Source organism: Lithobates pipiens, unplaced genomic scaffold (genome assembly GCF_037356315.1).
Source record: "Lithobates pipiens isolate NorthernLeopardFrog02 unplaced genomic scaffold, aLitPip1_a1.2 Scaffold_18, whole genome shotgun sequence".
Classification (NCBI taxonomy): Eukaryota; Metazoa; Chordata; class Amphibia; order Anura; family Ranidae; genus Lithobates; species Lithobates pipiens.
In genome coordinates this window covers 594561512-594577668 of record NW_027507758.1, presented here as the reverse complement: position 1 = coordinate 594577668, position 16157 = coordinate 594561512, and the positions used below count along the sequence as shown (strand labels likewise).

General features: G+C 44.3%; 1 protein-coding gene across 1 annotated transcript in view; it reads left to right on the top strand.

The window, feature by feature from the left end:
- LOC143986803 (uncharacterized) overlaps positions 1 to 15742 on the top strand; it is a 93646-nt gene extending 77904 nt beyond the window's left edge. The window contains exons 13-16 of the mRNA XM_077485210.1: positions 1826 to 1906; positions 3040 to 3147; positions 3234 to 3500; positions 8964 to 15742. Of these exons, the coding sequence (XP_077341336.1) occupies positions 1826 to 1906; positions 3040 to 3147; positions 3234 to 3500; positions 8964 to 9727 (1220 nt within the window). The 3' untranslated portion in view covers positions 9728 to 15742. The remainder of the gene's footprint in view (positions 1 to 1825; positions 1907 to 3039; positions 3148 to 3233; positions 3501 to 8963) is intronic.
- The last annotated feature ends 415 nt before the right edge of the window (positions 15743 to 16157 follow it).

The following is a 16157-nucleotide window of genomic DNA, read 5'->3' as shown; positions in this document are numbered from 1 at the left end:
TACAATGTACCCCTACCCATTCACCTGTGAAAAAAAGTAAAAAAAAACACAACACACAAGGGTTAAGATAACGGAGTCTGGCGAGAAGACCCCCGAAGATGGAAGAAGACCCCCGGAGCTGTGCAATAAACTATTTTAACCCTTGTGTGTTGTGGGTTTTTTTGTTTTTTTTCACAGGTGAATGGGTAGGGGTATGTTGTTCCCCATGTTGTTCCCCCATTCACATAGGGTGGGGGGGCCGGTATCCGGGGGCTCCCTTATTAAAGGTGGGCTTCCATATTCCGATAAGCCCCCCCGCCCGCAGACCCCAACAACCAACGGCCAGGGTTGTCAGGAAGAAGCCCTTGTCCTCACCAAACCTGGGGATAAGGTGCTTTGGGGTGGGGGGGGGCCGCGCGGCCCCCCCTTCCCCCAAGGCACCCCCCATGTTGAGGGCACACAGCCTGGTACGGCTCAGAAGAGCCGGCCGGGTAGCGTGCTCGGATAAGGGTCTGATATGGACCCCCACGCCGATTCCATTTTAAGTCCATACCAGGTGACGGCGCCAGCGACGCCTCCTTCGCTGGCCCTGGCTACCTGGAGACACACTCAAAATGAGCAGACTTTTCTCTGGGCGGGAAAAGTCCGTTCATTTCAAAAGTACAGCGGACTGGCATACGCACGGCCGGATTGTCTGCCGAAATGCAAGTCCGGCGGACAGATTGGAGTGCAAAAATACTTTCTTATGCCGCGTACACACGATCAATTGCGTGGAAAGGTCCGGCAAACTGAAGTCTTTTTTGACACGAACTTAGTAGTTTTGCATTCCAATCTTCCCGCCGGACTCGCATTTCGGCGGACAATCCGGCCGTGCGTGTGCCAGTCCACCGTACTTTAGAAATGAACAGACTTTTCCCGCCCGGAGAAAAGTCCGCTCATTTGAGCGGGTCTCCAGGTAGGCGGGGCCCGGGAAGGAGACGTCGCTGGCCCCGCCACCTGGTATGGACTTAAAGGGGAACCCCAACGCCAAAAAAAAACGGCATGGGGGGTCCCCCCAGGTCCACATCAGACCCTTGTCCGAGCACGCTGGCCGGCCAGGAAAGGGGGGGCTCGCTCGCTCGCCCCCCCCTCCTGAGCCGTACCAGGCCGCGTGCCCTCAACATGGGGGTTGCCTCGCGGCCCCCCCACCCCAAAGCACCTTGTCCCCATGTTGATGAGGACAAGGGGCTCTTCTCGACAACCCTGGCCGTTGGTTGTCGGGGTCTGCGGGCGGGGGGCTTATCGGAATCCGGGAGTCCCCTTTAATAAGGGGGCCCCCGGATACCGGCCCCCCACACTATGTGAATGAGTATGGGGTACAATGTACCCCTACCCATTCACCTGTAAAATAAAGTACAAAAAAAAACACAACACACAAGATAAACACACACAACACACAAGATAAAATAGTTTAGTTTATTGCACAGCTCCGGGGGTCTTCCGTCTTCGGGGGTCTTCTCTCCGGACTCCTCCGCTATCTTCTTCTAGCTCTTTTACTAGCGGAGGAGCCCGGCTTTCTTCCTCGCCGCCGCCCTCTTCTTCCGACTTCGGGGGTCTTGTCCCCCTCTTCGGTTCTTCTGCCAGGCCACCGCGCCTTCTAGCTCTTTTACAGGCGGTGGCCCGGTCGTCTGTCGCTGCCGCCGCCTTCCGTTCTTCTTCGAAAAGTCCGACGGACAGTCTGGCGGGAAGTCCGCCAGACTAAGTCCGTCGGATAGTCCGCTACATGTGTACGAGGCATAAGTAATACTGATCTGTGTCATAGTGGGGTAGGATGGAGCGGTCATTAACCACATCTGTGTTTTTCCAGGATATCACATAGAAAACACAGAGGTTCTCTTCCGGGTTATAAGTGAAGATACGCCCTGTAAACTGGAGCTCTCCAAGAAAGGTAGTGACCAAGTGCCTTCCTTCCTCTCCTCCTTTCTTCTTCCCTTACCTTTCTTTTTTTTTTTTCTTCACTTCTTCCCTAATATTCCTTCCTTCCTTCCTTCCTTCCTCCACAACTTCTTCCTTCCCTTCCTCCCTCCCTTATGTCATTCCTTCTACATTTCTTTCCTTCTTTACTTACCTACTTTCTCACCTTTTTTTTATTTTTTTTCTCTTTCCTTCCTTCCATCCATCCTTGCTTCTTTACTCCCTTCTCCCCCCCCTCCTTCCTTTCCTTCTTTTTATCCCCCTTCCCTACTTTTTTTTTTTCTTCCTTCCTTATTTCCTCCATTCCTTCTATCCCTCCCTTACTGTATTCCTTCCTTCCAATCACTCCCTTATGCCATTCCTGCCCTTTCTTTCCTTTTACTCTCCTTCCCTACTTTTTTCTTCCTTCCTCCCTTCCTTATTTCCCCCATTCCTCCTATCCCTCCCTTTTTCATTCTTTCTACCTTTTCATTTCCCTTTTCCTCTCTTCCTTCTTTTCTTCCTTTCACACATGTTCCCTAATTTTTCTTCCTTCAGCCCTCTCTTCTTTCCCTCTTCCTCTCCTCCCTTATGTCATTTCTTCTACTTTTATTTCCTTTTTTTATCTATCTTCCTCCCCTTCATCCTTAAACCACCCCCCGTCCTTTCTTTCTTTCTTTCTTTCTTTCTTTCTTTCTTTCTTTCTTTCTTCCTTCCTTTCTTCCTTTCTTCCTTTCTTCCTTTCTTCCTTTCTTCCTTTCTTCCTTTCTTCCTTCCTTCCTTCCTTCCTTCTATCCCACCATTATTTCAGTCCTTCTACCTTTCTTTTTTTTCCTCTTTCTTCCTTCCTTCTTCCCTCACTCTTTTGTCATTCCTTCTAATTTTCTTTCCTTTTTATCTGTCTTCCTCCCCGTTCTCTCTCTCTTTTTTATTTTTTTCTGTCTTCCTTCCTTCCCCCATTTCTTTCAGTCTTCTTTCTTTCTTTCCTTCCTTCCTTCCTTCCTTCCTTCCTTCCTTCCTTCCTTCCTTCCTTCCTTCCTTTTATTCCTTTATTCTTTCCCTCTTCTCGTCCCACCATTTTCTTTCTTCCTTTTTCTCGACCACATTGTGACTCTGGTTTTGGTTCAGGTCTGGGGCCGGATATCCTGCTAAAGATAAAGTACCAGGAGCCCAGTGCCCCCTCTGGTAGTGTGGAGGGCCCAGGGGAAGGGCCACAGGTGATGGAGATGGAGCCCGGTGAGTGTGTCATGTAATAGTGACTCCAGATTCCAGTACAGATCAGTGGTGTGATGGCCTGCTATTGCTGTGCGTTTTCTGGTCAGATTTCCCACCGCAGATCAAGCAGGAACAAGATTCGTATGATGATGTGGATGTCCATCACTCTTACCAGCATGAGGATAGCAAATGGTTCTCTACAGCGGGCGAAGTATGCTCCGCCCCCCGCCCTCCTGCCACATTCTGCAGTGAGGTGGAACCAGCGGCTGACACCCCCTCTCCTCATTTACTGGATTCTGCACTGGGGTCACCGTACACCATAGAGGTGAAGGAGGAGCAGGAGGACAACGTTCCTGACAATACCGAAACCAATGGTATGTGTTATTTGAAGGTTTAAAGTATAACCAAAGGCAAAACTTTTTTTTTGGCTTTTGTTTTGGAGTGGAGAGGGATTAGAACACCTGTCAGGTTTTTATTGCTGTCTGTGTCCCCATTAGGGAGAATTGCCTTCTCTATTTGTTCTGGTTACCAGTATCATCAAAAGTAATAGAAAATCCCAATTTTGTGTTGTCCCCAGAACAGTAATAGAGGGGAATATTTCCATTAGGGACACTAGATATGGTGGTCTGGTGGTGGGTTCAGTGGATTCCCTTCATTTGCAAAGATTTTCTTTAACTTCTTGTTTTGGCTGTGGGGCAGAAAGTGAGCTTAAAGCCCTCCCCTACTGTAATCAAAATAGGGGAAAAAAAAACATTTTTACCCATAGTTCTTTTACTTTAACTGCTTGCCGACCTTATAAGTTACATATATGGCAGCAAGGCGACTCTGCTGCGTGGGATCACGTACCGATCTGCACTCCCGGAAATGCTGTGCGCCACCGGTGACCCGCTCCCGCTGTGATTATACACAGCAGGAGCTGTTCTGCAGGTACTGATGTCCTCCGGCACCCGCCGATCATTAGGCAGAGAGCCAGAACTGTGGTCTGCCTATGTAAACAAAGGACATCGCCGTTCTGTCAGTAGGGAAGGCATGGATCCTGTGTTCCTGCAAAGCAGGGACATGGCTTAATGCCTTCCCCCTGTAAAAGCACCTCCGACTCTGTTAGAAAACACTGGCTAGGCACACATTTAACCCTTTGATCGCCCCTGATGTGTAACCTTTTCCCAGCCAGTGTCATTAGTACAGTGACAGTGCTTATTTGTAGCACTGATTTAGTATTGGTGTCACTGGTCCCCAAAAAGTGTCAGAAAGTGTCTGACTGTCCACCACAATATCGCAGTCCCACGATCAGTCACTGATTGCCATCTAAACTAGTAAAAAAAAAAAAAATAATAATAATAATAAAAATTATATAAATACATACCATAGTTTGTAGACGCTATAACTTTTGAGGAAACCAATTAATATATGCTAACTGGGATTTTTTTTTTAACCAGAAAAAGTAGGAGAATACATATTGGCCTAAATTGATGAAGAAATTTGATTTAATTTTTATTTATTTTTTTTATTTAGAGAATTTGCATCAATTAAAAAAAAATAATACATAACTGTATATCCACTTCCTGACCGGCGCACGACGATGTACGTCGGCAGAATGGCACGGACAGGCATATGGGTGTACAGGTATGTCCCTTTTAAGAATGCCGCTGTGCCATCGCTTGCACGCCGGTCGGAAACCCCCGTGAGTCCGGTCGCGGGTCCCGCGGACGCAATCGTCTCATGGGGAGGCTGAATGGGGAGATGCGGAAGTAAACAGCATCTCCCCGTTCTGCCTAGCAACAAGTGACACTGATCTCTGCACCTTGTGATTGGAGCAGAGATCAGCGTTCACTAACACACAGCCCAGCCCCCCACAGTTAGTAACATGCCCCTAGGACTCACTTAACCCCTACACTGCCACCCCCTGGTTAATCCCTTCACTGCCAGTGTCATTTGCACAGGAATTAGTGCATTTGTATAGCACTGATTGCTGTATAAATGACAGTGGTCCTAAAAATGTGTCATAAATGTCCGATGTGTCCACCATAATGTCGCAGTCACAATAAAAATCGCTAATCACCGCCATTACAAGTAAAAAAAATTAATAAAACTATTTTGTAAACCTTATAAATTTTGCGCAAACCAATCATCGCTTATTGCGATAATTATTTTTTTTTTTACCAAAAATATGTAGAAGAATATGTATTGGCCTAAACTGAGGAAAAAAATTTACAATATTTTTGGGGGATATTTATTATAGCAAAAAGTAAAATATAATGCGTTTTTGTTTTTTTTTTTCTTCAAAATTGTCATTTTTTGTTTATAGCACAAAAAATAAAAACCGCAGAGGGGATCAAATACCACCAAAAGAAAGCTCTAGTTGGGGGTGGGGGGACATTTTTGTTTGGGAGCCACGTCGCATGACCACGCAATTGTCAGTTAAAGCGACGCAGTGCCGAATCGCAAAAAGTGGTCTGGTCTTAAGCCAGCAAAATGGTCCAGTCTGAAAGTGGATATAACTGCATATAATGTGCAATATACAATTTGTTCTGAACAACAAAAAACTATATACAGTGTAAGGCCCTGTTCACACCTGAGCGTTTTTCAGCTCTGAAGCTCCAAAACGCCCAACAAGCAAAATCCCATTCATTTCAATGGCTCCTGTTCACATATGTGCGTTTTGTCGGCTGAAGAAAAATGCCTGAAGCTCAAAAAGGTGGATGAGCTTCTTTTTGGCAGATTACACACATTTTTGGCCCCATAAACTTCAATAGAAATTCCTGACTTGAGCAGAAAAAACGCTCGGAAAAAAAAAGGGCTTTCTATTGCATAAACAAAAATTCCTTGAGCTGTAAAACGCTTGTAATACGCTTCTAAAACACTTTTTAAATAAAATGCCTGAAAAAACGCCAGTAATCGATACGCTCAGATGTGAATGTGTACACACACAGAAAAATCTCTCTTTTTTTTGTTTATGGTTTGAAGACAGCGCTGTGCGTAAGTTAACTTATTTAACCACTTACAGACCGGACCAATTTGCTGGTCATAGACCAGACCACTTTTTGCGATTCGGCACTGCGTCGCTTTAACTGACAATTGCGCAGTTGTGCGACGTGGCTCCCAAACAAAATTGACGTCCTTTTTTTCCCACAAATAGAGGTTTCTTTTGGTGGTATTTGATCACCCCTGCGGTTTTTATTTTTTGCGCTATAAACAAAAATAGAGCGTCAAACGCATTATTTTTTACTTTTTGTTGTAATAAATATCCCCCAAAAATATATAAAAAAATTTTTTTTCCCTCAGTTTAGGCTAGTTTTTTAGTTTTATTCTTATAGGGCCTTTATAGTTCTTATCTGAAACTTTGTGTTCTTATAGGGCCCATTCGTATATTTTTTTTTTTGTGGTTCAACTGGATGGACTTGTGCCTTTTTTTTTTCAACCTATTTATTAAGTTTTTATAGTGTAGAGCTCATACCATATTTGGAGCCATTCCAGAGACTGGGCATCACACTCTAGTTGACTGAATTGGTATCGGATTCCAGTTTATACTGTGGAGCTCACACTCCATTTGGACCTGTGCTAGAAACTGGACATCACACTGTACAGTAGCTGACTGAATTGGTATCAGTTTCTATTTGATACCATGGAGCTTACACCCTATTTGGACCCATTCCAGCAACTCCCTTTAACAGGTTCTATTTTCGGTCTCTGAGGATTCTGGGAACTCTTGGGGAGAAATCTCTTCTCCATCTCCTCCTAGGCCTTGTTTCTAAATGTTTGGGCGGTGCGGGTGAAAAACCTGAAAATACGACACAAAAGAAAAGAGGGAGAGTGACTTCTAAATGTAGCAACAGTTGGCCACTCACATGTGCCTCTTCATGATGAAACCACTGGCACCTGTATCCTGTGTCCATCTCCTTGCTGATGGTATTGGTGCAGCAGACCTGGTACCAGCGCCTGACTGGCCTCTCTACTATCTCCGGAACCACACTGGAATGCAGTGGTCCATTGGGCAGGAAGTAAAGTCACAGTGACGGGGCTTTACAAAAAGAAGTGTGCGTACTCTGAAATGCGTAGCCATGCTCTGCTATTCTCCCACCATGACATCACTTCTGCCCGATGGACCACTGCATTCCAGTGGGGTTCCGGAGATAGTAGAAAGACCAGCTCTGCTGCACCAATACCACCATCAGGGAGACGGATACAGGATACAGATGCCAGTGGTTATGATTGGACGTTTATCTTTATTTTAATTACCATTATTCTTTGGCTGGGGGTACCTACCTGCCTGAGTGTGCCATGCACTTGTCTTGTTTTATGCAGGTGAAAAAGTGTCCACTCTGTCCCTGGCAGGCCGTATGACTGGTCATAATGGGCTTCAAAACAGTGAGTGATCTCCATAGAACCTGATAGATGTCACCTGTCTGAACAGCCAGTACTAGGCGGTGATTACAAATACGTCACAGTCATCCATTGGCCGTCTCCCTCTGATCAGCTTGTGCTGTGATTAGGGTGGCGGTGGGCAAACACACATGCCCAGAACCCTTGCCTCCATATGTTATACGATCAGCAAGCAGTTAATCATTAGTTTATACTAGAATCCAAAAATTATAAAAAAATAAATAAAAGATAGATAAACCTCTGCAAGGTTTTAGCCCCATTTATTTATTTATTTATATATATATATATATATATATATATATATATATATATATATATATATATATATTTGTAATCTCTTTTATTCTTATTTTTTTTTTTTTTTTTATTCTTATAGGGCCTTTATAGTTCTTATCTGAAACTTTGTGTTCTTATAGGGCCCATTTGTATATATATTTTTTTTTGTGGTTCAACTGGATGGACCTTTTTTTTTTTTTTTTTTTTTTTTTTTTTCCCAACCTATGTATTAAGTTTTTAAAGTGGTAGTGGTGAATTGGTATCGGATTCCAGTTTATACTGTGGATCTCACACTCCATTTGGACCTGTGCTAGAAACTGGACATCACACTGTACAGTAGCTGACTGAATTGGTATCAGTTTCTATTTGATACCATGGAGCTTACACCTTATTTGGACCCATTCCAGCAACTGGACATCAAACTGTCGCTGACTGAATTGGTATCGGATTCCAGTTTATACTGTAGAGCTCACACTCTATTTGGACCCATTCCAGAAATTGGACATCACACTGTAGCTGACTGAATTGGTACCGGTTTAGAATGTGGAACTCACACACTATATGGACCTATTCTAAAAACTGGACATAACATGTATTTGACTGAATTGGTATCGGATTCCAGTTTATACTGTAGAGCTCACACTCTATTTGGACCTGTGCTAGAAACTGGACATCACACTGTAGATGGCTGAATTGGTATTGCTTTCAAGTTTATAATGTACAGCTCACACTCTACACAGGCCCATTCCAGAGATTGAATATCGCACTGTTGTTGACTGAATTGGTATTGGTTTCAAGTTGATACTATGGAGCCCACACTCTCTCTCTGGACCCATTCTAGAAACTAGATATCACAATGTAGCTGACTGAATTGGTACCGGATTCCAGTTTATACTGTGGAGCTCACGCTCTATTTGGACCCATTCCAGAAATTGGACATCACAGTGTAGGTGACTGAATTGGTACCGGTTTCAAGTGTATACTGTGGAGCTTACACTCTATTTGGACCCATTCTAGAAACCTGGACATCACACTGTAGCTGATTGAAATGGTATTGGATTCCAGTTTAGAACGTGGAGCTCACACACTATTTGGACCTATTCTAGAAACTAGGCATCACACTGTAGCCGACTCCCCTACAATTTTGCATGGTTTTTAATATGTATTTGTTTCCTTTTCAGCTGAAGAGACCAGTTCTGGCCTGAGTCCCAACAAGACGAGACCACTGTCCAAGAGCCCGAGGGTCGGAGAGGCTCAGGAACTGGCCACCAGAGACCGTTCTCGGAGGCGGAAAGGTATTGCTCGCCAAATGAAACCTGTTGCTGCACTGCATGACTTTGACCAGAACAAACAGACTGAGCCCAAAGAGAACGAGGTACCGTGTGTCTTCTCTGATTGTGAGGTCAGCTTCTCCGGGATACAGCGTTCCTTCCCCTTCGAAGAAATTTGTCCCTACTTGTCACCAGTGAAGGGTTTCAGGGAAGACGCCCTCATCGGTTTCCAGGAGCGAGGACAGGCGTTTATTCTGTGCAGTGTGTGCAGCAAGACCTTCTGCAATAACTCCAGCTTCCAGGTCCATATGCGGAGCCACACTGGAGAACGGCCTTTTAAATGTACGGACTGTGACAAAAGCTTCATCCGCAGCTCTCACCTGAAGATTCACCTGCGTACCCACACTGGAGAGCGCCCCTACAAGTGCACCGAGTGCGAGAAGAGCTTCCGTGACAACTCCAGCTATGCCCGCCACCAGCGCATTCATACGGGAGAGAAACCTTACCAGTGCTCCATCTGCGGGAAATACTTCCGCAAAAAGTCCAACCTGAAGGACCACTACAGGACGCACACTGGGGAACGCCCCTACAAGTGTCAGCACTGCGACAAGAGTTTCCACCAAAAATCCAACCTACGTGTCCACCAGAGGAACCATCATACTGACAGCTGCTGAGCGTTCTGCAAACTTTGTTGGGGGTGGGATGAGAACACCCACCTTTCTCCATCATCGAAAAGGCTAAGGATTTTTGGAGGCCTTCATTCTTCTCCCCCCAAAGGGTCATGTTTCCAGCCCCTGAGGATTCTGGGAATGGCTGGGATGAAGAGTTTGATTCAACCCTCCAAATACCTTTCCAGCTGTTGAGTAGCTTCTTTAGCAAGAGGTTTCCAGTCCGCTCCCTTTAACAGGTTCTATTTTCGGTCTCTGAGGATTCTGGGAACTCTTGGGGAGAAATCTCTTCTCCATCTCCTCCTAGGCCTTGTTTCTAAATGTTTGGGCGGTGCGGGTGAAAAACCTGAAAATACGACTCAAAAGAAAAGAGGGAGAGTGACTTCTAAATGTAGCAACAGTTGGCCACTCACATGTGCCTCTTCATGATGAAACCACTGGCACCTGTATCCTGTGTCTGTCTCCTTGCTGATGGTATTGGTGCAGCAGACCTGGTACCGGCGCCTGACTGGCCTCTCTACTATCTCCGGAACCACGCTGGAATGCAGTGGTCCATTGGGCAGGAAGTAACGTCACAGTGACGTGGCTTTACAAAAAGAAGTGTGCGTACTCTAAAACGCGTAGCCATGCTCTGCTATCCTCCCACCATGACATCACTTCCGCCCGATGGACCACTGTGTTCCAGCGGGGTTCTGGAGATAGTAGAAAGACCAGGTCTGCTGCACCAATACCACCATCAGGGAGACGGATACAGATGCCAGTGTTTTTTTTTATGACTTTTATGCACACATGTGAGTAGCCAATTGTTTTTAACCAATTGCTACACTCAAAATGCATTCTCCCTCTTTTTTTTCTTTTGTGTCACATCTACAGAGCCTGTTTCTAACACTCGAGTCAGCAGCCATAACTGTGGCCGGTATTTTTGGGGCTATTCCACCAGAGACATTATGATTGGACGTTTATCTTTATTTTAATTACCATTATTCTTTGGCTGGGGGTACCTACCTGCCTGAGTGTGCCATGCACTTGTCTTGTTTTATGCAGGTGAAAAAGTGTCCACTCTGTCCCTGGCAGGCCGTATGACTGGTCATAATGGGCTTCAAAACAGTGAGTGATCTCCATAGAACCTGATAGATGTCACCTGTCTGAACAGCCAGTACTAGGCGGTGATTACAAATACCAGTCACATTGGATGTTCTCTGGTGGCTTCCATTGCCCAACTCTTGAAAAGGGTGTTAATCTGAGGCAAGATGTATGGGATGGTACTGATTCTCAGAGCTGCGCAGCGGTGGCTACCTATAGGGGTTAACCAAAACTTCAAAGACCAAAATTATGACCCTGGGCAGTGTAGGTCTTTTTATTGACCACGGTGGAGTTGATTAAAGGCAAATGTGCACTCTGCAAAGTGCAATTGCTCCAAGGTTTAGTAGATGAGGTGAAGCTTCCCTTTTGCAAAGAAAACCCAATCGCATGCAAGAAAAATTAAACAAATACAGCATTTTTGCTTGCACATGATTGGATGATGGAAGTTGGCAGAGCGCCCCCCTCATTTACTAAGCTCTGGAGCAACTGCATCGTCTATTTGCATTTAGTAAATCTCCTCACCAGAGTTCAGGTATCATTCAGGTGATGCAGGAATGAGCCATACACAGCTTAAGACTAAACCAGCCTGGTAGAGCAGAGTATGCAGAGAACAGGCTGTATAGTGAATGAGAAGATTTATACAACCAGGCCATTACTAAATGAGAGGCAGATTGAGGACTTCTGCAATGCTGGAATGCCAGGGGGGCCCTTTTTGGCCTGACGGAGGTTATAGACTTGAAGATAGAATCATATTTATATAGCATTGTCTGGGAGTGTGCACTTTGTCTATTGGGGTGTCTTGTGTTCTTCAAAATATCTGGGTTCAGGGTTCCCAGCACAGTCACCCCAATGTCCATAGTAGCTTGTCCCTCTAAGATGCTAAGCGCCCCCTTGTGGGTTTATTTTGTGCAATACAATTAGTCTGTTCTGAGCAATAATCATTGAACATAAGCTACATTCTCACAGGTGATTCTATTTAACACACATAAAAGAGTTTACTAAGCACTTGCCTGTAGTGGGCTGGTGATTAAAATGTGTCACCCTTAAAATTGATCATTTTAACGTGGTAAGAAGGGCTTAAGGTTTTATACCTTCATGCATTCTATGCCTAAAGGTAAAAAAAAAAGTCTCTGTGCAGCTCCCCCCCTCAGCCGACCTTAATTATTATTATTATTCAGGATTTATGTAGCGCCAACAGTTTGCGCAGCGCTTTACAATATGAGGGCAGACAGTACACTTACAATACAAATCAATACAGGAGGGATCAAAGGGCCCTGCTCAATACTTACACGAGCCCCATTGCAATCCAGCGATGTTGGGTCTCCACTTCCTCGTTGGCTGTCAATCACAGCCAGTTAGCCAATGAGAAGAGAGAGGGGTGGGGCTGAGCCACAGCTCTGTTTTCAATGGAATCGCAGAGCAGCGGCTCAAGAGCAAGCCTGCCTTGGTGCCCCATAGCAAGCTGCTTGCTCTGGAGGCACTCGGCAGCAGGGAGCGGGCCAGGAGCCAGTAAGGGAGTCGTGAAGAGGACGATTGACGCTGATCTGTGCAAAATCACTGCACATAGCGGGTACGTATAACATGTTTGTTATTTAAAGAAAATGCCTTTAATATAGAATTTTTTTTTCTTAATAAAGAAACTTAAAAATGTTAATTCTTTGTGCTGTTTCACTTTTATTCTAGTTTACCGATCAGAGTTACAGGATACTGCCCCAACGCTTGGCCTGCCTGTAGTTCTGTAATCAGTTTGCTGCCATGCTGACACTGGGGTTGCTAGATGTACACAGTCATGGACATGGTCACTTGGGGGTACAGGAGCACTGCAGTCATTGGATTGCAAATGGGTCAGAGCCGCTGGAGGCATGGGATAACGGGGGATACAGAGTCACTTGAAGCAAAAGCAACAGGTGACTTTTACACAGATCCTGACACTTTGTTCCTGAAGGGAAATGTGACATTGACTCTGCACAGAGCCTCCTCCAGCCTCTTATACTCACCTTACCTGTGCTCCTCCGTAGCAGGCGCTAATACCTGCCACTTCTGGAGGATCATGCAAACTGCTTCCCTGTAATGGTGCTAAAATTTCAGAATAGACCTTTGCACACTGCTATACGTGCTGAAGATGGCCAACTGCGTTAAAGTAATCCCTCTCTGGCCAGTCTCTACTCTACAAAATGCAAATGCCCCAGTGGATATAGTGACAATATGGGGCAAATAGGCACACTTTATAGGAGAGTTACAGGTTCAGGGATCACTGACCTGCACTGCAATAGAAATAAGATATACCTACCTGTGCTCAGATCCTGCTAGCTTATACATCAGGGATCTGCAATTAGCGGACCTCCAGCTGTTGCAAAACTACAAGTCCCATCATGCCTCTGCCTCTAGCTGTCATGCTTGTGGCTGTCAGAGTCTCGCTATGCTTCATGGGATTTGCAGTTCTGCAACAGCTGGAGATCCGCTAATTGCAGATCCCTGTTAGGCCGGGTTCACACCGCTGCGATGCGGGAACGCCGCAAATCCGCGGCGTTTCCCACATCGCATTACTCCCGCCGGCAGTTCACACTGCCCTATGCGGACGGCTGGGAGTGTCAATGATATGTTAATGACACCCCCAGATCCGTCCGCATATCGCAGTGCGATCTGCCGACTCGCACAGGAATCGGATCGCATGGTGTGAACCCCCATGCGATCCGATTCTGTTGCGGACCAAAAAAAGGGTCCCGTGCGAGTTTGCTGCGGGAGCAATGCGAATTCAGCCATACTATCTGTATGGCTGAACTCGCATCGCTACGGAGATCGGATGTGATTTGCGGTGCGAATCACATCCGGATCTCCCCCCGCAGCAGTGTGAACCCAGCCTTATACATGCTTATACAATCAATCAGGCACTAAAGAGGTGTGACCACATGGTTACACTAAAAATTCTGGATAAATTCTGCACACTGCTATACATCCTTTCTAGCAAACTTTGCACAAAAACAGGGATTTTTAGTTGACGTACATTGCAGTTGACCAGCTTAAACATGTATTGCATCAAAGTAATCCCTCCTCTGGCCAGTCCTTACTCTACTCTACAAAATGCAAATCCTCCAATGGATAAAATGCCAATATGGGGCACATAGACACACATTGTAGGAGAGCTACAAGGTCGGGTCTGGTCACTGACCCACAGCATAATAGAAATTAAATATACCTGTGCTTAAAACCTATACATACAGTATCTCACAAAAGTGAGTACACCCCTCACATTGTTGTAAATATTTTATTCTATCTTTTCACGTGACAACACTAAAGAAATGACACTTTGCTACAATGTAAAGTAGTGAGTGTACAGCTTGTATAACAGTGTAAATTTGACACTGAGCACGTGCACTCAACTTCTTTGGTCGACCATGGTGAGGCCTGTTCTGAGTGGAACCTGTCCTGTTAAACCACTGTATGGTCTTGGTCACCGTGCTGCAGCTCATTTTCAGGGTCTTGGCAATCTTCTTATAGCCTAGGCCAGGGATATGCAATTAGCGGACCTCCAGCTGTTGCAGAACTACAAGTCCCATGAGGCATAGCAAGACTCTGACAGCCACAAGCATGACACCCAGAGGCAAAGGCATGATGGGATTTGTAGTTTTGCAACAGCTGGAGGTCTGCTAATTGCATATCCTTGGCCTAGGCCATCTTTATGTAAAGCAATAATTCTTTTTTTTCAGATCCTCAAAGAGTTCTTTGCCATGATGTGCCATGTTGAACTTCCAGTGACCAGTATGAGAGAGTGAGAGTGGTAACACCAAATTTTTACACACCTGCTCCCCATTCACATCTGAGACCTTGTAACACTAACGAGCCTCATTACATCGGGGAGGGAAAGTGGATCATTAGGCCCAATTTGGACATTTTCACTTAGGGGTGTACTCACTTTTGTTGCCAGCGGTTTAGACATTAATGGCTGTGTGTTGAGTTATTTTGAGGGGACAGCAAATTGACACTGTTATACAAGCTGTACACTCACTACTTTACACTGTAGAAAAGTGTCATTTCTTCAGTGTTGTCACATGAAAATATATAACAAAATATTTACAAAAATGGGAGGGGTGTACTCACTTTTGTGAGATTATATATATATATATATATATATATATATATATATATATATATACACCATTAGGTGCTTAAGAGCAGTGTGTACTACCTCCAGAGACGTTAGGACAACAGAAATGTGTTATAAACTGATGGCGAGATGCTATGTAGTCCCACAAAGAGCACAGAAGTTTAGTGTAGGGATCCCATCAATGTGCTGGAGCGGTTGTGATGCCTTGGGAACCTATGAACATCTATGGTGGGGATGTGCGAAGATTCAACCATATTGGGAAAAAATTATAGATAATATTTATCAAATAACAGGGGAGCAAGTCCGGAAGGAGCCGTGGACATGTTTGTTCCATGACACGGGTAAAACATTAGCCCAATATAAGAATACCTTGATACCTTATTTATTGAACGCAGCTAAAAGCCTGATTCCAAAAGTATGGAGAACTCCTGATCCCCTCTCAATGAAAGATTGGATAGTAAAGATAGATTTGTTGAGATCAATGGAAGAAACAATACATAGAAGTGAAGACTCCATGGAAGTATACGACAATATTTGGGGGGAAGTGGATGGAGTTTAAAAAAAACAGCAGAACATCTGATAATGATGGAGAAGTAGGACGAGTTGCTGAGGTTGAAGTATGGGGGGGGGGGGGGGTAGTTATTTTTGTGCCTTTTTCCTTTTTCTATTATTTTTTATTTTATTTTCAGGATTTGAAGAAGAGAGTGTGCCAGTGTAGAATAAATAAATGAAAAATGTAAGGTGGAATCACCAACTCTCATAAAAATGGAATATTTTAAATTTGATAGTGCTGTAAACCCTGAATAATTTTTTTGAATAAAAATTCAAATTCTGTCTTGTTTCTTTTGTGATTAGAAGAACAGGAACCAGGTGTAATGATACCGTTGTTGTTGTTTTTTTTTTTAAATAAAACTTAATTGTTAATCATAATGACGAATATTTGATGTACATTTTATATATGCTCCTTTGTAATATTTTATCCTCCGAAAAGCCCTGTCTCTTCTTCCCTGTGCTGTACAATACAATTACTGCCATCTAGTGGAAAATTAACAGTATTACATCATCCTAACACTTTCCTATCACTGTACAACAATATTATACTAAATCCCAGATATATTAATCTTTTTTTCTTAATTTATTATTTAAACATATTTATTACAAAAAAACTCTATATTATATGTATATTTAAGTCATAATTGTGTATATATATATATATATATATATATATATATATATATATATATATAT